The sequence below is a fragment of the Pezoporus wallicus genome, unplaced genomic scaffold (genome assembly GCF_028554395.1).
Source record: "Pezoporus wallicus isolate ANWC-B61680 ecotype Strahan unplaced genomic scaffold, APGP_CSIRO_Pwel_v1 contig_749, whole genome shotgun sequence".
In the NCBI taxonomy this organism is placed as follows: Eukaryota; Metazoa; Chordata; class Aves; order Psittaciformes; family Psittacidae; genus Pezoporus; species Pezoporus wallicus.
In genome coordinates, this window is record NW_026641327.1 from 1195695 (window position 1) to 1222373 (window position 26679).

A 26679-nucleotide genomic window follows, 5' to 3' on the forward strand; every position below is an offset into this window, starting at 1 on the left:
TTTCACACTACAATTACATTAGTTTTAAGGACTGAATGCTTACATTTTAAAAAGCATATTTTGTAGTTGCTAGCATTATTGACCAGTAAGTCTCTGGTAGTAAAAATGTAAGCTTAAGACATTTTACTCTTTTAGAGGTATTTTAATTAATTTTGATTAATTATTTTAATTAACTTGAATTAATGTTAATTGATTTGTATATCTGCTTTCAAATTAAAAAATGAATTTGTTTTCTGTGAGGATATATGGTGACCCCTGCAGTCTGAGACCTTGACAATTGTCACTGCTTTCCAGGATAGTGGAGTGCAAGGTATACTACTAATAATAGACAATTAGATATGATCAAAAAGGTGGTTTTGATAATTAAATAGCTACAATCACTAGCCTGCTAAAGCACATATTTCTAGAATGTCTCTTTTCTGACTCATGCTCAGGATAATTGCAAGGCGTTTTTGGGCAGGCTCACTCTCTCAGTTACTGCATTGCAAATGTGGACGTGCTGAGTCTATGCCTTGCTGCCTGGAGAAGTTATCCAATTAAAAGACACTTCCAATTCATATAAAAGAAAGGGGGAATATCCTATGGGTATGTTCCCTAAGGGGAGCAGAAGACAGAAACTTTACAGAAATTAGAAAATGTGACAAATTCAGTGGCAGCTTAAAAAATTATAAAAATCTTCATATTTGAAAGCCTGAGCCTCTATTCTGGCTACAATGCATTAGAGAATTGGAGAGATAACTGTTTTACTAACATTGCTAATTCAACCATAAGGAGCACACAGAGTTATAAAACTTGGCTAGTTTCACAAAATTCTCTTGAAAGAAGAAAAATGAAAACCACTGCAGTCATAAAAATCAAAATGGCACTAAAGAAATACAACTTGACACCATTAGAACCAATCATTCCTGCTGTACAAGGTTTTGGAGTCTTAGAAACAAACCTCAACATCGTGTTAACTTCTCACTACCATAAGTAAAGGAAGTTATGCTGCCTCAAGAAAACTGCACATCCCATCAGCACAGCAGGTCAAGTTCACGTTTGAGAGAAATGTATCTGCTGAGACCAAGATTCCATGGGCCATAAGTGTGGAGGAATTTCTACCAGGGATGTGAATTCTCATCTTTAGTGCTAAAAAGGATCCCATCTTCAGGAAAAAAATGCACAAAGGATTTGAATGTTGTGGAAGAAATATTCTGATTTTGTTTGAGATAACATTAAAATACCTAGACTTTAATATTTTCTTTAATGAACAATTCTATGGGAAAGCATACTGAATCGTTACCAAATAGCTGGGGACATCAATGCACTTGATTACATTTACAATCCAATTTCAAGCTATTCAGGAATAAATTGCCTCATACTGTAGAGAGACATGTTCTTTATTTCTCTGTCATCCATTAGTCTCATAATACATAGAAATTATGGTTGTAGAACAATTTATGAGCAGTTATATTTCACACAGTTTTCATTGTTTCCATTGCTACTGAGGTTTTGCCTTATCAAACTGTACCATGCAGAAATTTACATACATAAATCACTTCAAAAGCATATTTTACTCCTAGGTGTACAGTTTATTAGCTCAACTTCTTTCTGTGACATGAGTTTGAGATTTATCTCCACGATCCACGTTTATATGAATGTAAATTTTAGAAATGTGATTCCTATTGTTCCCTGCCTAGCATTTTGGCTGATTAGCTCTTATGAAAAACAGGATGCTTATTTTACATCTAAATATGGATTCTAGGATTACACTGACTATTTTTGAAGTTTTGGGCTTAAAATATATAGTTAGAACTATTTCGGGGAAAAAATTATTAAATAATCAGATTTCCATTTATATCACTTTAGAAAGTACTATATGTATATTAATAAGACATGAAGCTTTACCTGAATAATTTACACTGCACTGTAAGTATTATGGATTACTTGGTCCAGTGGTAAATGTTCATAATGAAAAAAAAGGCTCCCAAACGTAAGCAAATTTCAAATCTCTGTTATCTTTCTTATGCTCAAAGACTGAACAATAATGCTGAACATTTGTTTAGGTATCCATATGCTGGTTCATTTTCAGCAGATGGTCCCTAATAGATTGTTGCACTGTTGATATGGTTACCCAAAGCACATTTTAGGATCCTGACACATCTCCTTTTCAGACTTATGATCTCTCATACATACTTAGTGAAATACATGTGTATCCTAGGGGAAATCCAGCGTATAGCTTTTTGTTGTACACACAAAAACCTCTAGCTAGATTGAAAAAAATGTCCTGGAGGAATATAAATATTTACAGTCTGAAAACTGACCTGGAAAAATATTTTATAGCAGTAATTACAGAAAGAACTAATGAGGTAATATGAACTACGTTTATGCTAATACAGAATTACACCTACAAAGGCATATAAGTGAGTAAATAAGATATGGCCTGTGAGGTTCTGACTTAAACCTTAAACAATATAATCTGAAAAACTTTCCTTCATCTATTTTTAAACTATTAAGATAGTAAGTAACTTTTTAAAGACCTCTTTAGGACTTTTGTGAAAAAGATTATAAATTGCAATAAATTCTAAATTCCATTGGTGGCTTGAAAAGCCTATAGAAAAATTTACAACTAGAGATTAAACTCATTTTATAAACTCAGTTGCAGAGGTTTAAAAATGAGGGATGGGGATAGCAATAAACAGAGCCAAGTTGTGAAGAGAAGGCTGCTACACATAAGCTTGTAATCATTTGGCCTCCAGCTGTTTTCTTCTCAAAGCTTCTTCAGGGGATGCTGTGCCATTGCAGCTACTGACGGCTTCCCCAAAACTGGTTCTGCAGGGTGATAGCACACAGCCAGCTGCTTCCTATCCCGAATGGAGGGGTCAGGACTGGGTGCTGCTCAGAGCAACCCACATGCCCCATACTCCAGAAAGAGCATGGATGATCTCTTACCCTTCCCAGTCTTCCACGTGCCTCAGCTTATGGACCATAAAGTATATGGATTAGGGAGGTTGGGTGGACAAATTTGTGTTAAAAAAATGGAGTGCGAAGGCAATGAGGTTAAAAGTTTGAGAATTCCTGCACTGCTTCATTCAGGTAATAAATCAGCTTCTCAATAAACAAGTGCTATCCTTTTCTGGAAACAGTACTCATAGAGACTTCTAAGCATAACAAACAATTATGGCAATTATTTCTCTTCATGTTGGTGCTTAACTGTCTTGTACACGAGCCCACCTTTCTCAAAACTCCTACTGCCTTCTTCATTATGTGTTTTTTTCTGGTTTAAGTGAAAACTACTGCAACAGAAGACTGCCTCTTTTATTACCCTTTTCTATTGCATGGCCAGAGCAGGCTGATTGTGCCTGGTCCATGACACTGGTATCCTGTAGGAAACTAAGGCTGCACTAGTGTCCTAATACTGCACATGGGGAAACAAACATACACTTCTAGAGATCCTAGCAAGCTGTAGGTTTTCAATTATTAACTTCTTATCCACAACATAAGCCTTTTAACATTTTCATGAACCCATTCTTTTTAAAGAAAATTAAAAGAAAGAGAATTCAATTATAGAGAGCTGCACTCATCAGCAAAAGAAACCTTTAGATCTTTGCACACCTCATCAGCTGGAACTAAAAGAGTAACCAGCAGCTATCATGAGCTGTACAACAGCATAATGGGACAACAAGGCACATATTTTGCCTCTAGGTTTTACAGATACATAGTAATAGAAAAAAGAACAGTAAAACTCTAAAATCCTGTGTTCAGTTTCTATGCTTTGCCCAGACTTCTGCACAACCATTCTGGCCAGTCCTAATTTCAACTTTTTTCCTGCCTGTTATTCCTTTTCCATTCCTATGTTACTTTCCCCGTCTATGTCCCTACTTTTCAGCTCTACCATTCTGCCTCAAAATTACAATCTTAATCTAATTTTAAATCAGAACTAGTCCCTCAGCGAGAGTTTGCCACTTGAATCCCAAACTCAGGCCCTACATCCCACCATACACAGCTTTTTTGAGGACTTCTTACAACCCTTCCTGCCCCATTCAACTCTTTGCTGGCTTTCAGTTTTCCTTTAACTCTCTGGGAATTCCAAATTCAGTTCCCTCTTCAACTCTTTCTCCCTGTCTATAATCCCAAGCTTTTCCCTATTCTTTTTATCTGGACAGGCTCCCGTTCCCTCCAAAGCCCTTAGCAGCTAATCTGATTTCTCATTCTCAGTCTCTCCTCTGCTCCTGACCTCTTGGCCCTGTGGTTCGTTTTCAGTGCCAGACTCCCTTCACCCTTCTAATGTCAACAAAGTAGGCTGTACAATCTCCTATCTGTCTTCAGGAGTGCCTGAAGACCACAGCTCCCTTCAGAAGTCTTTTAAGGACTTATTAGACTGAATGTAAGAAAATAAGTTTGCCAGACTGCAGCCTGACAGGCATAGCTAAGTCAGGCTGGACTGATAAGTCATTTTTCTGTGTTGCTTTCTAAGTCTGTGATAGTACCAATATCTCAATACTTGTTCAAGCTCTTTAACTCCTTCTCATCTGTGAGAACTCTACAGTCACATAGTAAATTTATGAACAGAGAAAAGCTTATGAAATATCGATGAGCTGAATAATGTTGGCCAAACTACAGCAATCTTAAAAAAGGATGCTATGACATATCCCTCGTGCAATTATATTCTCTATTTACCTTGTAACAACTGTCAACATAAAGACATATGCCACCAGAAGTCTACAGTGGTAGCAGTAACTGATTAGATTGACAATATTTTCAGTGAAAATTAAACATAAACCATCCCTTTCCTTAGGTCATAGTTAAAGAACTAAGTACAAGTAGACAGGTTGAATGTATTATGTTAAAGGTAGATGAGCTTATAACAACATCAACTAAGAAGTATTGAACTTTGAAACACAAAGTACAACAAGCAACATTGTGACCCAGATCACCATGCATTATTGCATTCACTTACAAATGGTCAAATATATGTCTCTGAATAGAACATATAATGTTTATAGAGGCTTTAAATACCACTGCTTTGACTTTATTACTATTCTGGTTATTTATTGAAAGCAAACAGTCTTTATTTGACATACTAGAGTTGTGGAGGAGCAGTCACTATGCAGAGCTGTTTTAATGCTCCCTAAAACCTAAGATACTGCAGTTCCCATAATAAAAGAAGCCTCACACCTTTCTAAACTTAGGCTAGCCAAGGCTTTCACAGGACAACACATGCTCTCCTGCCACTGATATTCTCCAGTCTCTCTCCTTACCCATAGCCAGTCCTTCTGCTGGCAAGGGGAGCATAGAAGCATTCCCCATCTCTCATTGATGAGAGTGGCCATCCTCTCACTGGGCAGCAGAATATCTTCTGCTGCCTAGAAAACCAACAAAAAGGAGACGTATCAAAACCAGAATTGCACCTCAATTATAAGTGTTACAGTTATTTTTAATACTAATTCTATTCCACTTTCCATTATCTCTATTAACCTTTTTAAAACTAAAAAATAATTTATTTCCCCTACTGATTTTGTCATTTCCATTTGACAAAAATTGATTCCCTTGCACCCCTCTGGCTCAGATTCAGCTAGAATTAATACATTTTAATTTGCTTCCTTTGAGCCCTAGCAGGATCAAAAATGGTAACAGAGCTCTGGGAATTTTGTAAAAATTGTCTGTTATTAGCCTGATAACAGAAGGAGTGTATTCTGAATTTTATTGGGTGGGTTTTTTTCCCAATAACGAAGGAGTGGATGTATTAAAGGGTGAAAATGAAAGAGATTTTTGACAGCTTTATAACTAGAAGCTAATAAAAATTTTCAACTAATGCAAGACCCTCTAAATCATTTAGTTCCACTTTCCACTGCACTAAAATATAGTGTATTACTATTTATAATTCTATACATTTTCTCACAATGAGAGAGAAATCCACCATCTCTTCACAAAAACATGTTGTACACTTAAGCTAAGTGCCCAATAAAAGTTTGGAAGCAAGATTGCACTGTCTGATGAAGATAAACAGATTCACTCCTAACACCCACTTCCACGAAATGAATGAACCAGTATTTTCAAAAGCTGTACAGACAGTCTTTCTCTCTGTGAAGAAATTGTACTCTTTGGAAATTTTTCCTGATGAAAACATTCAGGATAACAGGCAAAAGTGGTGTACAGAAAGGTGAGATTTTACTGTTATATACAGGTGGAAACGGAAGCGATGAATATGATGAACAGGATCCACAGTACTTAGTTAATTTTGGAACTTTGTACTCTCATATCAAAATGCCAATCTGTTCTGCCACGGCATAATTACTTCAAAAAACATTAATGTGCTTCTTCATGCAGCACTAACTTTGCTTATTTATCAGTTTAGATATTGTTTCTGAAAATCTCTATTTCCTCCCATAGATACAAAATACTTTGTCTGTAAACTACATCTGCTGAAATTGAAATGTCCTTCTTGTAAGACGTAAGTAAAGAACACCATGGTTTTCAATCAACTCTTAAAACCTGTTTTATATGTCCTGGCAAATCAAAGACAGGAAATGTATGACTAGTAAACATTTATTATGGATAGCTAATTTGTTTTGCATTAAGAAAACTGTTGTCTAATTATGATTCATGGTCATGTTCTGGAGTGGGATATCCAAATAGAGCAAATAAAGAGAATTTTGTGGAAAAGCCATTCTTTAAAGTTTACAGAACAAAGATGTATTTACTTAATCACAGAATGTTGAATAAGGTGTCCTAATATATTTGACATTTTTTGTATAACTCAGAGTAAAGCATCTCGTTGGTCAGCATTCAGATGTCTGAAAATTTATCTCCCTTATGACAGTCAGTGTCTTTTTAACTGATTTAAAATAAACTTTAAAATCCAGCTGTGAATGAAGAATTAAAATTTGCAATTGTTGATGGGCTTGTTGAAGAATAGACACTATGTAGAATTTGAGAATTATGTTTAATTTACAGACAGCAAAATTTATTGAGTAGCAACTTAAAGGCGTAAAATGAAATGTTTTCTGAAAAACATTGAAGAAAATAATTAGTGACAGCCCACTGAAGTACCTGTTCATTCCAATTTGGAATAGTCTGTATTGTAGAAATGATAAAATTCTCAGGATAATAAAGGTTATAAACTAAAAGCTTTTACCTGTTACACTGGCAGTCTCTTCTATAGCTTCACTAATTTACAAAGATTTGTACCAATATAGCTGAAAACATATTTGCAACATAAAATTTCATTTTTCAAGAAGGTAAAATACTGACTTGACTTTGGTTAAAAATCTTTAACACAGGAAGTGTAAGATCCTTGAAAAATGTACACTGGACTATGGTAGCATAAACTGTATTATGGTGGGTTCTTTGCACAGGTGCAGAAAGGGTTATCTCCACTTCCCTCCATCCAGAGTATCCTGCTTCTAGTGCAGAAACTTATAATCTTAGTTACTTTTAAGATATTCATTATTTACTCTTCATTATTTTTTATACTGAAAGATGCTTGGGATTTAATTAGCAAAAATTTAAGCAAACTTGACATGAGTAGAGGTAAATGCTAGGTGGTTGTGTTGTAAGGTGCTACAGCGGTAGATCCAGTTCCAACCACAGCTCGTATTTCCTTGATTATGTAAGACATAAATCCTCTTAGAAACTGAATTAACTCTCTGTCTATCTGAACCTTTTCAGGGATATGTGTATCTTGTGGTGACAGCAATTCCCTACATGTTGCAACTGTGGAACAAATGGCATAGTACAACCAGAAAAATAGTAATACAGCTCTTCCGTGACCACACACTGAGGGAAATTAACAAGAATTTGAAGAGATTTTGGAATATTGTTGCACTTATATTGAATGTAAATTACTTTTAAACACTTATTAGAATAAATCTATTCAGCTGTATATAGGAAATGCATTTGGCACTACTTTTCTCTCTAATAATTTAATTTCTCTGTTTCATGCACATTTCTGTTAATGCTTTTTTCCATCAAAATGATTTCTACTTACCAGTTTTCCCATTTTTAAATAAAACCGTAGAATTAAAACCATTTCATGTGTGAAAAGAAGCTCCATGGGAAAGATATCAAATGAACAGTACATACATGAAGTGTTGTACTACTCCTAAGCTGAGACTAACAATTTACAGAAAATGTGCTGTACCAAAAATGCTGGACACAGCTACTGTGGTTCAGTTCCTACCAGTCTTAGGGTAAGTTTATGCAACTTCAGTCCAAATTAGAAAGCAAGCTGTATAAACAGCACTTTTTCATGCCTCCTCCAACCAATCCATGAGAAATGTGTGTGTAATACCTGTATCCCAAACAGACATACACAGAAAACACTTCATAACATCTGTGAATCTACCAGGAGAGACCTCTGGATGCTGAAACAACAGAATAAATAAGAGGATCCAAATTCACTTTGACAGTTAATAGCCGTCTCCACTGTCCACCTCTCATTATAAAGACTGAAGGGCTGATGATCAACTCCACCTCTCAGAGACTAAAAAGGAGACCAAGAAAGCTCCCATGTCCAACCATTCAGGATCTTTGAATGTGACACATGAACAGAGTCAGCAGAAGTATGGCCACTCAGGAAAGGCAGCAAACCAGAAAATTATATTAACAGGGCAATAAGAGTTTACTTCCCCTCACCTTCTTCTTCATTTTTACATTTTTGAAAATTGCATGAACTCTCCACGTTTTTGCAAACATTGCTCCAAACGCAGTTGTGTATCCCACTGTAAGAATCCATGTTCGGACCTAAACAAAAAATAAACATATATATAAAATAAGACAAAGGTACTTAATTTTCAGTAGATAATATGGATATCATCATTTCAGCCAAAGTTTTTCTCAATACCTTGGGAAAAAATATTTAAAGAACTTCAAAACATGTTGTCATTTCAGAATTGTCTCTTTCTTGCTATTTTCCTCCTCCTTCCATCCTCTTTCCAAGTATAACAAATCTGGATACTGAATTAACAATCTCTTCCTTATTAAAATTACAACTCTTACAATATTCTACCTTTTTTTTTTTCCAGCTTTATTGTGTTCTGTGGAGACAGGAAAGGAACTAGTGGAGGAAACCAAAAGACTGAGACTACAAAAAGTACCCAGGGAGCCAATATTAACACTTTGAACAGAAATTAACAGAGAAGTAGAGATGTTATTCAGACTAAATAAGAAGAAATTATACTGTGTGAGGTATGCATCACTCAATGCAGACCCTGAGCATTCTGAAAAGAAAAAAAGACTTAAATTTTCATAAAGGGAAAAATAGCAAGACAGGAACATAGCCTTGGTGAGCAGGCCTCAGAGACAAGACCTGAATCAAAGATAATACCTGCAATACGGGCCTAAGAAAAAGCAGACGGTGAGCTTACACAGAACAATGGAGTAATGGGATCTTGAACTGGCCACAGCTTTGACATAGACCTATCTAGATGTTTTCCTCATAGAGAGCTTCCAAGAGAAAACCAGATACTTAAACTAAAAATGACTTGATTTCTTTAGAGTAAAACCTAGAATGACTTCTTTTTTTTTTTTTTTTATTTTTTAATAAAAAACCCTCAAATTTCCCAGGAAGGACAGAATATAAGTCATAAAAGCTATTTGTGGAATTTCCCACCTGCCCATAGCATACTTGTAGGTAGCCCTCACTTTCATACTTGGTTTTAGCTAAGCCAGTGACTTTGAGAGTTATAGTAAGCTCTGTCTGCACAGCCGCTTTAATTCTGTGGAAGTTTCTCTTTTTGTTTTCCTGGAGGTTTGGTTGTTTGAAGTCTTTTCTGCACTGAACAGACCTATTTCCTTCTCCAAAGAGGGACTAGAGACTACAGAGTGTAGCAATGTTACAAGTGGAAGACCATGAGAGAGGCACAGCCGGGGAGCTGGAAGCCTCGCAGCTGAATCTGAGAGCTTGAGAAATCACAAGGAGGATGAACAATTTCCTCTCCCTCTAGAGACTCCACATGGGCTGGCTGTCAAAAAGGGAGACTGCACAAAAGGGAGCAAAGAAGTAAAAATAAAATGCACTCTATACTGCAGATGGAAAAACAAGGGGAAAAACAATGGCTACAGACAGTGAAAGCAAAGCTAGAAAAAAGGCAAGCCAGCCTTCTTTTAGCCATGTTGACCATGCACCTTTGGCCACTAGAGATAAATTTGGCTATACAAGAATTTGATTTATGAAAACCAGGACATTCTGAAATAGGATTTAAAAAAAAATCCTTTGGATGACCTAGAGGAAATGTTTTTCACTGGAAACCAGCCTAGTTTCACATCTGACTTCTGCAGTGTTTGGGATTTTGAATTTGTAACTTTAGGACATGCATATTGATGAGAAACTAAGTGTTGCAGTAGGATGCAAAATTTGGGATCTATTATAAACATTAAGAGTAATCTCAGTGTTTCACTTCTAAATACATGTTATCTAGTTTTTGCCTTTCCACACATCTTCAGAATTTCAATTTTTTAAATTCAAAATGTGATTTTTTTCCAAAAAAATTTTCTGTGGAATAGAAATTCTGATTTTTAGTAATCATTAGTGACTGGGTATCAAAGTGAAAAATAAAAAAAATAGTTATGTGACTCACTCAAAAAGTATTGATAAAGCAATAAGAAACATAAAATGACTGCTGTTCCTTAAAATAAATATGTATGGTCAAAAATGGTGAATCAGTGAGATAGTAGACACAACACCTTGGGTCTTGACAAATAAGAATTTATATGAATTGACAACCAAAAACTGTCTGTAAGGAAATATGCGCAAATCTGGTAACACCCTGCACCGCGCAGGGACACACACCTCAAATGTAAAGTGTTAACTCAGGGGTGTTGCATCACCTGTGTGGCCATTATCAGTTTGCAGAGATACATACCAGGGCACACAGCCCACATGTCTCACAGAATGTGTGTCTGGGCGAACCTTCACCCCAAGAAGAAAGGGTGTGCTGGTAAGCCATGCATCCTGTGAGCAGGAGGCTCCTGCTTGTAACTCAGCCTGTGCATTTATTAGAAAATGATGGGATTGCTCATAGAAGACTCTTTAGATATTTTTATGTATGCATTAATGTTTTATTAGCATCTAATGGTGTGGTTTATCTGTTGCATTGCCAATACTGATCCTGAACATATCATTCACTGACTGCTGGTTAATCTTGTTAATAAAACCCGTAAACCAATCGTGATTAGATTCAAACCACATGTTACCACTTTGTAACATTTTTGAATGTGGTATTAGAAAAAAAACCTGTAACCCCCCCCAAATGGGAATAGATAGGTCAGCAAAGTATTATTTTGAATAATTTTTCATACTATTTTCATGTTAATATGTTATTTTTTTACATCTTACTTGTTATCCATTGTCGTACATTATACTAATAAATTCAGTAAAACCAAAGTTAAATCTGCTCTGATTTAAAAAATATGTTTCATATCAACATGTTCGTATTAGCCAGTTACATCTTTTTTACTTCACATCAATTGAGCACTGATAACCATACTTAGCATTCAATGTCTTTGCTGCTATTAATAAGTATTCAGCTCTTTTGTGTACAGTTTAGTGATATATTTGGCAAACAGACACATGGTATTTTCATGTTTCTAATAAGACACTGGTTTGTTCTCGCTGAAACAGTAATTGCCTCTTGGGAATAGTAATAAAATCAATTATGATCATAATATGTTTCTAACCCAATATTCAGAAAAATGTTATTTCTACAATTTTTGGTTGAAAAAGTGTCATGTATTCCTGATCTGGATTGTGTAAATTAGAATAATATAACTATTGACTATATTGGAAACATTATATTTCAAACATGCCAGCAGATTTTGTAAAAATGATATCACTCCTGCTAAGAATGAGACAATAAGGTTCAGATGAAAACAAGTTTTTAGTTTTGAAGAAAATGACCTCGAATTTGTCTGCTATAATTCATTAATGCATGTAGCAAAATGAAAAATTTAGAAAACAGCAAAATTCATATATCTGCCTATTTATATTGTTAAATGTATTATACCTACAAATCCCACTCATTTGAAAGAACATGATAAAAATAACACTAATAATTGGAGTGCATGACCATGATGTTATACAGTAGATCAGGAATTCTCTCAGGTTGGAAGTTTTTAATGATGCTTTTCAATAGAAGAAGCTGAGGAAGATCACTCTCCCCTCAATATTTACCAAAAGAACAGGAAGAACATCTCCTTAGGAGATGGGAAATTTGCATTCAAATCCCTACTCCAAACTAGACACAAAAACCTGAAAATATTCCTGTGTTCCTATAGAAGGGTAATTTGTAAAAATAGGTTTGGTCATTACAAAATTTCTCATGCCTGCACAGAATTTTAGGATATGCCTTCAATTATCTGCTTATATTTCTTGGTTACTACTATTTTTCTTAATAAGATATCTTGACTAATCAAACATCTCCTCTCACAAGTGTCAAAGGAGATAATACTGTTTGGTATACAACAACCAAGTATGTCTATGCAGATGCTAAAATGTAGTTTCCTATTTTTCTTTTCCTTATACTTCTTATACTATATTGGTTTGGGGCCTATTTATGAAAATACTGTGTATGCACCAATGGCTGGAATTTGTGATTTTTATAAATTACTTGATTGAGCTCTTGCAAGGTGCATTACTTGTGATAACTGAAAAAGCTAGAAATATATTTTTTTTAATTAGTGGACATCACAGTTGAAAACCACCAGACACTGAAAGTGTCTCCACAGAGAAACAGAACATTCTGGGTTGTTTCCAGACTTGGAACAGCTATTATGTTTATTTTAAACAAACAAAAAAAAAGCCTTTTCAAACATTACACAAATGTTGTAAGGTGTTTAAACAAATGTTGTAATTTTCAGCTAGAGTCACTGCATTTATGAACAAGATACTCCTTATGTCCTTATGTCCTGTAGGAGCCTTTCTTTTCAACTTCCCTTTGCAACAAAACACCTGTTTTAAATCTATCCATAAGTTTCTAAGTAAGACTATTCTTCCTTAAGCACTTATAGCTTAACAGCCTTCTATAAAGTTACTTCCATTGGAATCATATTTCCTCTCAACCTTGAGCTTCAGGTTTTTAACCTATGTTTTGAATGCTGCTGATATCGTCACAAAAATCTATCTGCACCTTTCCCATCATCTCGTTATGTGAATGGTGAAGTGGTTACTAATTATATATCTGTGTAACAGACCTATAAATTTATTTGAATTACAACTCATTATTAATAAAAGAAGCCATCTAATTGTGAGCAATGAGTTATTAAGGGAAAATTAGAAAATGGTGAAAGCATCAGGAACATCCTGAACAAAGATGTAAAAGTCTGTCTTTGTTTATATACACTTAAGAATGAAGCTTACAAACAAAACCACAATTTTAGGCACTGGTAACTTTCAGACAAACAATAATATTTATTGTAAAAATAATTAAATATAACTAAAACTCTACATTAAATTATAAAATAAGGTTATCTTGGAAAACAGACTGAAATGATAAAAGCTGAAAAGTTTCACTTTTAGAGAAGTGTCATTAATTTCCCAGGTTTGGCAACCACTACATACGCATTCAGAAGACCACAGTCATGAACTCACAAGATATGACTGGGAGAGTACCACACTCATGAACTCACAAGATATGCCTGGGAGAGTACCACACTCATGAAAGCAATAATAACATTTTCAAATGCAGTTGATTAAGAAAGTGATGTATGATGTATTTTATTCCTGTGTTAAACTGCAAGAGAAAAGCCCCAAAGCTAGCCTTCTGAACTGAATATGCTAGAGAGTCCTTTTTTGTTGTTGTTACAATTTTAAGATTGCAAAAAAAAAGAAATCAGAATGAAGAATAAAGAAAAACAAATGTCAGCACAAAGAACTTCCATAAATACTTGTATAAAAAGCTACAAACTCCTTATCACCTCTCCAGTTAGCAAAACATTTAGATTATGTTTCTGCAAAGAAATCATCCAAATTAAAGATTCTCGTAAGCATTATTTTTACCTTCTCAAGATCTTAATTTTTATGGTTTCTTTTAAATAAAAACTATCAAATCTGTCTTTCATAGGACTTGACGTTCCACTCTCCAGCTCAGTTTATGAGACTCAGGCTGAATCCTTCGGAGAATATCAATAATTAGCTACTTTTGCACACACACTGGGTTTGAAGCTGCAGTGCTGACAGGGTTAGGCTGCAGCTGAACATCAGTGCTGAGTGGCTTGGTGGCATCTTAGTACTAGACTTAGATGCTTAGAAGTGACAAACACAAGAATAAACTGTGCTGTGCATTTAGCCCCTGAGACCACAATTATCTTTAACTAGACAATTCTGTTGATTTCTGTGGACTACTCATGAGCTGAAAATTAAGTGCCTTATATTTTTCTTGGCAAACTGGGAACATAAAGGGTAATTATGATGAACAAAAACATGTCATCTCAACAAGTTTTCACTGGGGTTCGATCCTTCTTCTACTAACCATGGCAAAATCCCCTGTGTGAGTACACGCAGGCAAAAAAGTATGAGTTCATCCATTTGAATTATACTTTTCTCATTTATATCAAACAGTTTTTGACATGTGTTTATGACTTTTAACTCATTCTTCCGAATTTGTGTGGCACTGGCACAGTTCTTGTAAAACGTAAGTGGCAATAACATTAGAGAATTAAATCCTGCTGTTTTCACATAAATTAAGTACAGCGGCACTTCACATGCTGTGAGATCTCCTGTAGTGATTTCTTAATGTATTTCAGATCATTTTTCAGAATTAATCCATGGGTAGTGTAAAAGATATTGCAAATGCTCCTGATTCTATAAGGGGGTTTTAAAATCTGTCTGTCGTCCTACTGAAGAAGAGGCAAAATCTTCTAAAGATATTATCTTACTAAATAAATCTCTGGCAAGGTTGTGGTGCATTTGCCTCAGCATGTGAATTAATTTTATTTCAAGGATCCATTCAATGTTGTAACTTTTGTCTCTACTTTTTTAATTTTTTCCCCCCAAGAAAAATGTCATTTCTAAAATAGAAGCTGATCAGGCTCATGTTAAACTCAGTAACAGAACTGCCTTTGAATTAAATAGGAGTGAGATCAGTCTCAGACTGAATGACAGCGAGGACAATTATGGAAGCTATTATACAAAAGGGAGATTAAAATTAACAGCTAAACAATCAAGAAGGAAACAAACTAAAGAATATACACAAAATTAAAAAGTCCAGACTATAACCACAAAAAAAGTCTATGGTTTGGAGAGACAAAGAAGCAGATTAGAGGTCCAAATCCTTTTTCAGTTCAGTAGGAGCTGAGTCTCTTATCTGCTGCTTTTCTAATTCCTGGCCAAAATTAAACCATTTCAGGAAAGTAATTAGGTAAATATAAAGTCTAAAGAGGGAAAAATCCCTCTAAAACCAATGTCAATTCCTGAAGAGCATAAAGGGTACAAATAAGGAACACATCATCAACTGCTAACCAAATATCAAGGTCAGATGGCATTTGGTCACACACGGCCTTATTCCAAGTGGTTCTTACCCAGAGTACACAAAGACAGCACCAGCTTTGAGATGGCACTGCCCAATTTCCTTTTAGTCAGTCCCCACAAGAATGGTGATAAAGAGAAAACTCAAAATGACAATGGAAGATAAGGCATAAATAAATAAATAGAAGGTTCATACATCTTCTCCCTCTGCCTCCTCTACCATTAAAGGCAAGTCCTTTCTTCCAGAGTTACTTTCAGCCACTATGTTCAAATTGCCCAGCATCCCACTCACCCTGCAGCCTGTCCCCATCGCTAGGAACCTGTTCTATAACCTCTCACACATGGCTTTTCCTTCCTGCTCCTAACTGCAGTCTCTCAGTCTTTGATGTTTTCAGGATGTCTCTCCACTCTTACACTACCCTGGAGTCTTCATCTTGCACAGGTTCAGGGTTTCACAAGACAAGATGCAATGTGGACCATGGAGTTCCACCTTGCCTATCTGTTCTCTCAGTGGGGCAGACACAAGACTATGAAAAATCAGTAAAGAAAGACAAAATCTGCCTTTCATATTGCTACAAGACATAGTGTATAACATATGCCATATGCAGACGTAGGTGTAGAAAATTCAAAAAGACTAGATATTGTAAAGCACTTCACCCTCCAAAAAATGTTACAAACACTGTGCTATAGGCGAAGGACAGACAATAGGTTTAGGATGTAATAGCTACAATCTGGAAACCATTTTTCCACAGTTTTGTGGGTTGATTCAGGAGTATTTAAGGACATTCTATAAGTGTTGTAAAAAAAAAAAAATCAAAAAATTAAACAGAGACCATATATAATATATCTAATTAAATAAGCTTGCTATTGTGTTTGCACTGCAACTGGTGAGATCTAATAGCTTTTGAAATATAGAAGACAAGGAGGGTGATTACTTGGCTTAGAGAGGGGATAACACTAATGACAGCTTTTTAGTTTTGTTTCTGCTTTCAAAAGCTAAATCAAAATTTTTATTTCCACAAAAAAAAAAAAAAAAAAAATGTCTCCCTTCATTTTCATGACTCTTCTCTGTGCCTGAGATGTAGCTGTTATATGTTTTTGGCTCAGTTGCTTTTTATGATCACTCTCCATTGTAGCTGCTTCTTTTAAAAACTAAGCCAGTCTTGCATAAAAAGGGAATTTTAAACTAATCTCTAATATGGGTAGAATGGGCAATCAAAATAATGCATTTTCAGGGAAATGGATGATCAAGACAGATTTGTACCGCCCTCGTCCTATAAGAACTGGTATCTGTAAGTAGTCCTTATGAAACCACTAAGTATGTTGCCGAAATGGAAATACAAATGTTCATGATATGAAGCCAAATGTATATGCTGCACCCAGCACTTAGTGGATTTTTTGTGGGAGAAAGGAGAAGAGACAGAAGAATTACTAAACAAAAAAGTGGGTTTGTCTCCCATATTTACAAATTCTCCAGCAATACCTCAGAGTTTTCTACATACAAGGAAAGTGCATTGCCACAGTTAATGGTGGTCATATAAATGATTTCTAAGAGAAGCATAAGCTACCCCACTGAAAAAAGTATAATTGGAGGAAGAAATTTTACAAGAATTGTTTCAATAAACAGGAGGTTAGAATAGAATTCCCTGGTAGGTTGATTCTGAAGGGTTTCTTGCATTTATAAGTGTAATACTAATCACTGACAGAACTGGGATTCATAAAATAAATCAGCAGCCAGGCACGAAAAAGTACAATCAGAAATGCTTCTGTACTGGACTGAAAAACCTAGAAAACCAAGACTGGGGAAAAATCTCACAGGCTCTGCTCTGTTTAACATAGTGAATTATAACATTTCACTATGTTAAAATAATAAAAAAAAATCTTCTTTAAGGCATATGACAATACTTCTTAATCAAAGTTTGGCTTTAAGAACACAGTATTCTGCCCTACTCCTTTCTTTATTGGTCAGTTAAGTAGTTAGCATACTTGAGCGCCCGTTCAGATATTTCTCTTTCTGGCAGACAGAAAAACAGACTTAACATAATGTGACAGATACAAATTAAAGAAACAAAAAAAAAAAAAAGGAAGAGATATGTAAGATCAGACAGACCTCACTTAAATTTTGATGTATTTAGAATATGAGAGTAGCAGCTACATTTTGAGAAGTATATCAGAGAAAAATCAGATAGCAGAAATGTTCTAGCTCAGAGGCACAAGATTTAGGATGATGGTTCATTTTTGAGAGTAAATTCTGAGCTGTTTCACATTTAAAGGATGACATAAATTTAGTTTTATATAGCTAAATCTGGATGGAAACCTGTTCCCTAGAACAGCTCCATGATAGGTACCTCTGGTTCCCACTTTCTTTCCTTCTGTTCCATGGTGCTTGGCTGCTTCAAGAGGAGGGTTGTAGGATAGTCATACAGTGGCCTATATCCTGACAGTGAAGTCAGGAGCTCTGAATACAAGACCCTAAAGGCTGAGTAGACACCAGGAGCTAAAATTTGCACCTCCTGCCATTATATTCTTCTACAATGGAAAGCCAGAAAAGGATGGAGATTGACGCCAAAACTGGTTTCCTGATGACACTTCTGCTCCATTAGAAACTGTTTTACAAAAAAGGCCATAATTGCTGGATAAAAAATGGATGCTGGCATCTTCCGCTTCCTATTGTTCCTTATGTATTCAGGCAGACATATACTAGTTTGGGAGAGGTGAACAGGATCACCCTTTTGAAGTCCTTGAGGCATCTCTTTCTTCTAGCTCTACAGAGAATTTGTGCTCTAGCTGTAGGAAGACTGGGTATTTTCTCCTTCTTTCTTTTGCTGCTAACACTTAGGTGTCTAAAATACAGCTGTGTCCAGGCCTAAATAAGGAAGCTAAGACTTTGCACAGAAAATCTTATAAGTTCACCTATACTATATCTTCTAGTGTATATTAGCATATACTAAAATATTCTCCAGTGTTTTGAAACGGTATAACTGAACAAGTCACATGGTACTTCACTTCTATATTGGCTCTAGTCAGTATGAAGAATTTTAGTTGAAATACTGAGATGTGTCTGCACCACCTCAGTTTAGGCGTAGAACTTTCACACTTTAAATTATTCTCTGGAAGTAAAGTTTCCCTTCCTCTAATGCCATCATCAGAAATTCAGGCTCCTTAAAAAAAAGGTGCATGTGAAGTGCAACTTTCTAGAGACTTGAATTTGATCCTTGTTACTCAAGGTACTTCTGAGTCAATGGGCCAAACACAGAATTTTTTGAGGAGAAAATATTTGATACATTCAAATGATGATTGTATTGGCTTTGGAAGGAATATCCTTGCAGTGAAGTTCTTTTCTTTTCTTTGCAATGGCCTCTGTAAGCCAAGTTACTTATTACAGCAAGCTATTAAGACAAGCTTCTAGGTGTACATGTTTAATTTGGTTTCAGAATAGCTTGTTTGGATTTAACTAGAATATATTTTACATGCATCTATGCTTGTGTGAGTGTATAGTGTAGCCTAGAAATAGTAGAAGTCTTTGGAGACTCAGCCAAAAAGACTCAGACAAGCAGCTGTCACAAAGTCTAAAGTAATATGGAGTCCATAAAGAAAATGTAAAGGCTTCACAGATATCATTACTTATCACAACCTTTAACAAATAATCTTCATATGTAAAATTTCAAACCAAGAACCTACATCTACTCTTTCAGTCTGAGGCCAAATCTCAATGCACTTGAAGATTTCAATAATAATAATAGTAATAGTACTAATACAGCTTTGTGCATGTTTCAGAATTTGGACCTAAAAAATGTCTCAAGGAAGAGCTAAGAGAATCAGTGATTAAACAGAATGAGATGCCCAACTAATACACATTTCTATTTGCATTTCTTTCAGAGCTTCCTGCAAGACTATCTTCAACTAGAATATATGGAATTACTTACTGTGCAAAGTGTCTCAAATGTCTTTTCGGAGACAAAGGATCCATCAAGACCAAAAAGAAAAATAGATGCATAAGAAAGCATCCCTCCAAGGATAATAAGGTTGTTCATGTAGGGACTGGACATCTTTATTAGTCTATGGACAAAAGGTGATAGTGCATTAAAGAGGAAAAGATTACTATTAGGCTAATAAAACAATAAAGAAGAGATTTTTGTAACCAGGCAAACAGATAACCCTTCTGCAGAACTCTATGAAATCTATAGGCATGCACTATAAAACTGTTTGCAGTTTTAGAAAGTCTAGCACTGCTTCAGGTTTTTGAAGATTTTGTAAAAAGACCTCCTATTTAACTGATGTATTAGTTATGGTTAATGTGACTAGCAGACAGTCAAACATAAATTACAATAAATCCACTTTCCAGGTAGTACAAAAGAATTTGTCTTAACACATAGGCAATCTGTTTCAATGTTAATATGTTGCACAGTGATTTCAATTAAACAGTTCTAAAATATCATCTTTCTACATCTTTCCTTATATACATGGCATTTAAATACAAAAGAAGTAGTGATACAAGTAACATGAGTGTCTTACTTCTGATTTCTGTTTTTGATGTTAAAGAACAAGAAAGCACTGGCCATGATCATTCCTAGGATGGTGAGGGCAGAGAGTATGCTGTAGAGAGGCAGGGAGATCTTGCGTAGCTCCTCCTGTATAATTGTTTTGTCCTTTGGAGGCTCAAGTCCTAGAATTACAGTAAGAAAAAAGGCTAAAGCTCAGCCAGATGTAGAATTTCTATAAGAAAATTTTCCTCTCAAGTACAATACCATGATCTGCTAGATTTGGCAACTGTGAGTCATATCAGGAGCTGACTAAATCACTGACTTTGACAGACATGTGTTAGTCACATTGATTGACAAGAAAGTTTGTGGTACTGGAGCAGGTGAACAACTTTGGAAGAAAAAAGACAGCAATACCTTGATGCAGAGCCCCATAAAATATATTCTAACCATCCCCATTTTAAAGTGTAAATAAGAACTGAAATTCATACTATGACTTTAAAGTTTACCAGGAGGTTATGCTTTCCTGAAACAAGTGACAAAGCATTGAGTAGAAAACAGAGAGTATTGTTTCTCTGCATAGTGTCAATATTACAAGGGCAAATCCAAACAACCTGTCTAGATACCTACCACAGCTGTAGGCAAGCCTTGGGGTGGCATCACTGGGACAGGGACCGACAGACCTGGGGGGCTGAAATAGGGTCCCAAGCTGTGGCCAGGGAAGGGGAAAGCCCAGGACAGGGGGAGACAGGGCTGTTGGTGCCCTTAGGACTTTACAGAGTAAAATAATATAGAAAAATGGATAGCAAAGGTTTTATAGGGACAGATCCACTTTGCAAATCCCTGCAGATGTGGACTTGGATGTCTCAAGTTAGAAACTATGTTTAAAGCCATGTTCTTGATTGACAGTCTGGTCCCACTAATTAAAGGCTTCTCAGTTTAATGACAATTAGTTTCTGATGATTGCAATAAAGCTCTGCATCCCCTAGTTCCCACACTCCATTTTATCTGCTTACTAATTTTTTCCTTGGTACAGGGGAATGGCAAAAGGCCTTTTGCATCACTGTTTTCCTTCAGAAGGAAATTTGTGTGCCCTACAACTCATAAGCCTATTCTTTCACATCAGACTTCCATGGGGCTGCAAGAATGACCACCCAGGGCCAAGAAGCTTCTTATCACAAAATGGGTACACAGGCAGAAAGAGCTCTGTTGACCAAATGATCGCAGAATTGTACATAACTGACTAGCATCTGCCAGCACTAAATTTTATGTCTACTCTTCTGGTTTTCACCTAGAAGAGCATTCAAAGATTTACACAATGAAGTATGTTTATCCATATAAGTTAAGCTGAAACAATTCAGGAAATGGAAACTTGTTATCCTTTGGTCTTTACACCCAACATTTTCTGCAGAAAAAAATCCTTTTCCCCCCTTTTCCCTTTCCCACCACAGAGCATGCATTCACAGGGCAGATGGACAAGCAGTCACAGTTAAGATCACTTCAGTGAAATTCCAGTCATGCTCATGTGGACCCTGGGTGCTGGGACACTGGAAGCAAGTGTAGCAGAGCATAGGGTACAGAAGCTTGATACTCATCCATTACTCCCAGGGGTAACCACACAGATCTCCCAAAGCTGACTTTTCTTTCTGCTACTCAATTGCACCATAGCAGAACTTCAGATTAAATCTTAATTATTAGCTTTAAAAATAATATATACGCCTATATTCAACAGGAAAGACGTTTAAAAATAATTTCAGCTGAAGTCTGGCTGACATGATCATAGTTTCAGAAAGTCGTGGTTATGCCCACACTTTAACTGCTATGAGGGCAGAGTAAGTCCTCACGCTAACTTTGGAGCAGGATGGGATAAAAACTGGTAAGAAGGTAAAACAGCACAGCCCATATGTCTGCCAGGGACCTTGAGAATGCTTCTGGGCTCAACACCCTCTGGTCCTGTTTCACACAGGCCATCTTAAAGCTATCTTTGGTATTTGGAAACCTGTTTTCTAACTGCTTAACAAACACTTCCCAGAGAAAAACAGACACCTTCTTCTTGTTTGTGTAAACACAGCACACAAGAACAACCCTCAGGTGTGATGAACTGGGGGACTGGGAAAGGGGGATGAAATCAGAACGTTATTCATTGGTGTAGATGAAGAAAAGCATTTGTATACATATATAAATTTGAATTTGTCTTAGTCATTGGAATGAAAACCAAGTATACAATACCAAAATGTTGCAATTTTCTGTTCAGAATTCTCCCTTTTTTTTTTTAAATCGCAGCTCCGTTCCCTTTCACTTTATACAGCGTCATACCTTTTTGACATTAAAAATCCTAAGCCATTTCTTTACACAGCACACAGTCTTATAAACTACATACAGTTATCCATGCCAACCCTGTACCTCTTTCCAGTTTTCTCTCCTACCTTGGAACCTGATGCTGTTGTTGATTATTTCCAGTGTGTCAGCCACAGCATTGTACTCTCCCACCTTCACTTCCTTTCTTTCTGCAGAGAAACAAACAAGAGCGATTGTTTATGGCAGTTCACATATTCTCAATTATTCAACTGATTTTGCCTTCTTTTTTGACAGTACGTCAAGAAAACTGCAGGAGTTATTAAAGCAGAATGCCAGACAGCTGATATCATTAAAAGAAATATTTTCTTTGAAGAAATGCAAAGTATTTCTGAGAACTCATTTACATACTCAGGGAATTGTGATATTGGGCACAGACATCTCCAGCTTAAAGATCACATGCCTACTTACTGCCTCACACCATGCAGGACATTTTGCTGGGAGAAAAGACATAGCTAAATCAGACATTCTGTCTCATTTAAACCACTGGGACATCTTTCTTAGTGACGTATTTCCCAGGGGAGTCATAGTGGCAGGCTCCAGTCAGTACAGAGTAGACAGGCTCGTTAATACATATGCTGGGAACCTAATCTTTTATGCTGATTAGGAATTAGCAACTCATTACTACCCTGACTGCAAAACTTACTATGTTATATAATTAAAACCAATGTGCACTTGAGCTAAAATCTCACTGTTACTCTCATCTGCTATTTTAGGACTATTGTCACATAGATGGCCTTCCTGTACCTAATGGAGTAGAGTAATGCAGATATAGGAACTTAATTGGTTTGGCTGCTGCCTTTGCCACTATAGCTGAAACTCCAGCACACTTTGTCCCACCCTCGGAAACATCTGGCATCAATTAATTTCTGATATTTCTCTTCGGGTTTTGGTGTGGCTTAGAAGTGCAAGAAGTTAATAACATATCACTTCTACACTAAAAGTTTTGCATTTTGATCAGAGATTTATAAATCACAGGCATATCACCTAAAGTTTTGTTTGATGAGCTGTCTCAGCAGAGCCAAAAAATTTCTGTTCAGGCCTCTGTGTCTGGGCATTCACAACCTGATTTAGACTTAAATTTTGAGCTCATGACCCCATTTGTGACACTGATTTTGGTAGCTGATGATCTTGAACTAGCTGGCAAATTTGAAAAGACTGTATTTCACCCAACAGTTCCGTCTTAACCTTTTCTCCTTTCTTGCTCAAAGTGATCATGCTCATTCAGCTCTGCTGAATGGAGCAGCTACCTCCATTTTAGTAAAACCTACAGGCTGATAAATACTAATCTGAGAACTCACAGGAGGCAAAACTTTTCCTCACATAAACCACACATCTTATTGTTAAAATTGTTTATGCAGAATAAACAGTTCTGCATTGAGGGGGCAGAGATAGCTAGGCATTTGGTGTACCCCTGTGAAAAGATGGAGTCTGCAATTCTAAAACCTGATTTGTCTTTCACATGAGCATCATCCATCTGTGGGGCCTTAAAACCAGTTTGGAATAAAATCGCAATCCCCTGGTCTGTAGAAAGTTTCACAAAGCGTGTTCACATACATACTCTTAGAAATAAATGTCACAGGCCAAAAATCCTCTGTGAAATAATTAAAGGAATAAATGCTTCACAGTCTTAAACAATAAAATCTTCCCAGAACTCATCTAAAAACTAAAATCATTACTGCTAAAAACTGGACCAATTCACTTCCATCTGTATTTGTAGCACGACAGCTATTACCTGTAGTTCTAAAACATCACGACCTACAGAGAAGAGAGACCAACATACATTTTGCACATTAGATGCCAGATTGTCCACAGCATCTACTTATAACCAAACTGGGAGGACATGCACCTTGGTATTGGTCTAGCCATAACTTTACAGCAACAGGCCAAAATCTGATAGCTCTGATGGACAAAGAAGAGAAAAGGGCAATTGCTCCAAAAACATTTCTGTATGGAATACTTACTGAGAGTAGAAACACATAATATGTGCGGAAGCATGAACAAAGAGAATCTGTGATATGTTTAAAGTCCTGCCATTGAGAAATTTTTCTTGTGATTGCTTCATGTGACATACAACATCATTCCTTTTCAAAATTTATAAATTCTTACATGGCTTCCATTACAGTTGAGGTAACATTTGAGAATGTGCCTATGACGGTCAGGGGCTGGAGCACCTCCTGTATGAAGACAGGCTGAGAAAGTTGGGGCTGTTCAGCCTGGAGAAGAGAAGGCTGTGTGGAGACCTCATAGCAGCCTTCCAGTATCTGAAGGGGGCCTATAGGGATGCTGGGGAGGGACTCTTCATTAGGGAGTGTAGTGGTAGGACAAGGGGTAACAAGTTAAAACTTAAAGAGGGGAAGTTTAGATTGGATATAAGGAAGAAGCTCTTTACTGTGAGGGTGGTGAGGCACTGGAATGGGCTGCCCAAGGAAGTTGCGAGTGCTCTATGCCTGGTGGTGTTCAAGGCCAGGTTGGACAGAGCCTTGGGTGAGATGGTTTAGTGTGAGGTGTCCCTGCCCTTGGCAGGGGGGTTGGAACTTGATGATCTTAAGGTCCTTTCCAACCCAAACCGTTCTATGATTCTATGGTAACTGCATTGTAGTGCAGTATACATAAGGTAGCCTACAGCTAGCCAGCCCGGGTGCCGGGAGCTAGCCCTTGTAGGAATGGAGCTTTGTAGAGCTACTTGGAGAAACAAACTTTGTAGAGCTACTTGGAGAAACAAACTTTGACAGACTGAACTTAAGAGCAAGAGTTATTTGGACTCTGAAACTTAAGAGTGTGGGAAAAAAAGCATTTAGTACCTAGGAACCACATGATCAATGTCTCATCCCTTACAAATGGGAAAGGACAGTTCACAGAGCACATACCAATTTATTAAAGTCAAGAAAAGCAATAAAGATATTTGATATTTTAAAGATATTTGATATTTTAAAGTAGTTACAGTGATAGAAAGTAGTCATTGAGGGAAATAAATCATATTTTTATACAGCAGAAGGATATATTATCTATACAGGGGTTTTGAGAGGGAGACATAAATAGTCTTTGTGCTCATAGGAGGAAGTAGAACTCCTTCAAATAAACACACCAATAAAATGCTTTGCACAATATTCAGAATATGATGTTCCTTCTTTCTGTAGAGCTTTCATTATTTTTAATTTATATTTCAATGCTCATGATCAACAGACTGTATTGAAAGCTGCCTGCTCAGGTTAAAATGTGGAAGAAAAAATATGATGGAAAATATATTTTTTTTGTGAAATAATGTTTTTGAATACCATGACAGGGGTGTTGAGATTTTAAAACTTGAATCTGCAGCTGTTCCTTCACACAGGAACAGAAAAGTATGAAAAATAGCCAACCCAGAGAAAACTGGTCCAGAACGATATGACTCAATTTTATGCTTAAAAGAATTACAAACAACTAATCCTTGTTGTTAATTAATTGTCACAGAATATATTACTTATATATATACTTATATATTACTAAAGTCTTCTGCCAAAAAGAAAAAACTAAACTACTTTTAAATATGAATAAAATATTTCCTTCGACATGTTTTATTACAGAATTGACAAAAACATGACAACACACTACAACTTCATTAATTGGGTCACATTTCACAAAGTTAATTCAACAGATGCTTAATTGCGTATCAGGAAGCTACATGTTCTTGTTGAATAAAAGCAAAAGTAATCCTGTAACCGACATCAGCTGAGTAAATCAAACTTACCAAAAAGCACATCAGTATTATGATTGCCAGTATTACTGTTACATACTCACACTGATTTCCATATGAGTCTACCTTAGTTTCAGTTCTGTTCACTACATATGATAATTTCTTTTTCCACTACATTTTTATAAGTGTGCTTATTCACACCTCATGAAGATATTTTCTACTAAAAGATATTTAAGGATGAGAGAAAACACTTGCAATGAGTACAAGATGGGACAGATGGATTTCCCTCATTTCCCTCTGTTTAGACAATACTGGCCAGCTCCTAATGTCACTAAGCCTTCACATATATATAAAGCTTCTGATGGAAATTGTACAAATAACCCTAGCAGTGATACAGTTGAGCCAACATAAAAATGCTTATGCCAGTATAATCACTGCACAAGTCCTCGTATGTTTAAAGACACATCTGTCCTATTTGACAGGTTAGCATTCACAAGCTATTGGTAACCCATTGAGAGGTTCAGTCCAGAGAAAGAGTGAAGGGTGCACACACAGAACTAGATGATCTTAAGGTCCTTTCCAACCCTAACTATTCTATGATTTCATGATTATGGTGTCCTGAGGCTTGCTTTTCTCCATTTTACTTTCTGGTCACATTCTCTTTTAAAGAGTGAATGTTTTCTTCAGCACTTTATCGGTCACCCAGCAATCAATTGTCACTGAGA

The 26679-nt window shown here is 36.3% G+C and overlaps 1 protein-coding gene across 3 annotated transcripts in view; it reads right to left on the reverse strand.

The window, feature by feature from the left end:
- Positions 1-26679, reverse strand: part of GABBR2 (gamma-aminobutyric acid type B receptor subunit 2) — a 445865-nt gene that overhangs the window by 133628 nt on the left and 285558 nt on the right. For all 3 annotated transcript variants that reach the window (XM_057423018.1, XM_057423019.1, XM_057423020.1), the window contains 4 exons: positions 22350-22430; positions 19958-20108; positions 19369-19501; positions 8617-8724 (listed from right to left, as the gene is read on the reverse strand). In XM_057423018.1, coding sequence (XP_057279001.1) covers positions 8617-8724; positions 19369-19501; positions 19958-20108; positions 22350-22430 — 473 coding nt within the window. The remainder of the gene's footprint in view (positions 1-8616; positions 8725-19368; positions 19502-19957; positions 20109-22349; positions 22431-26679) is intronic.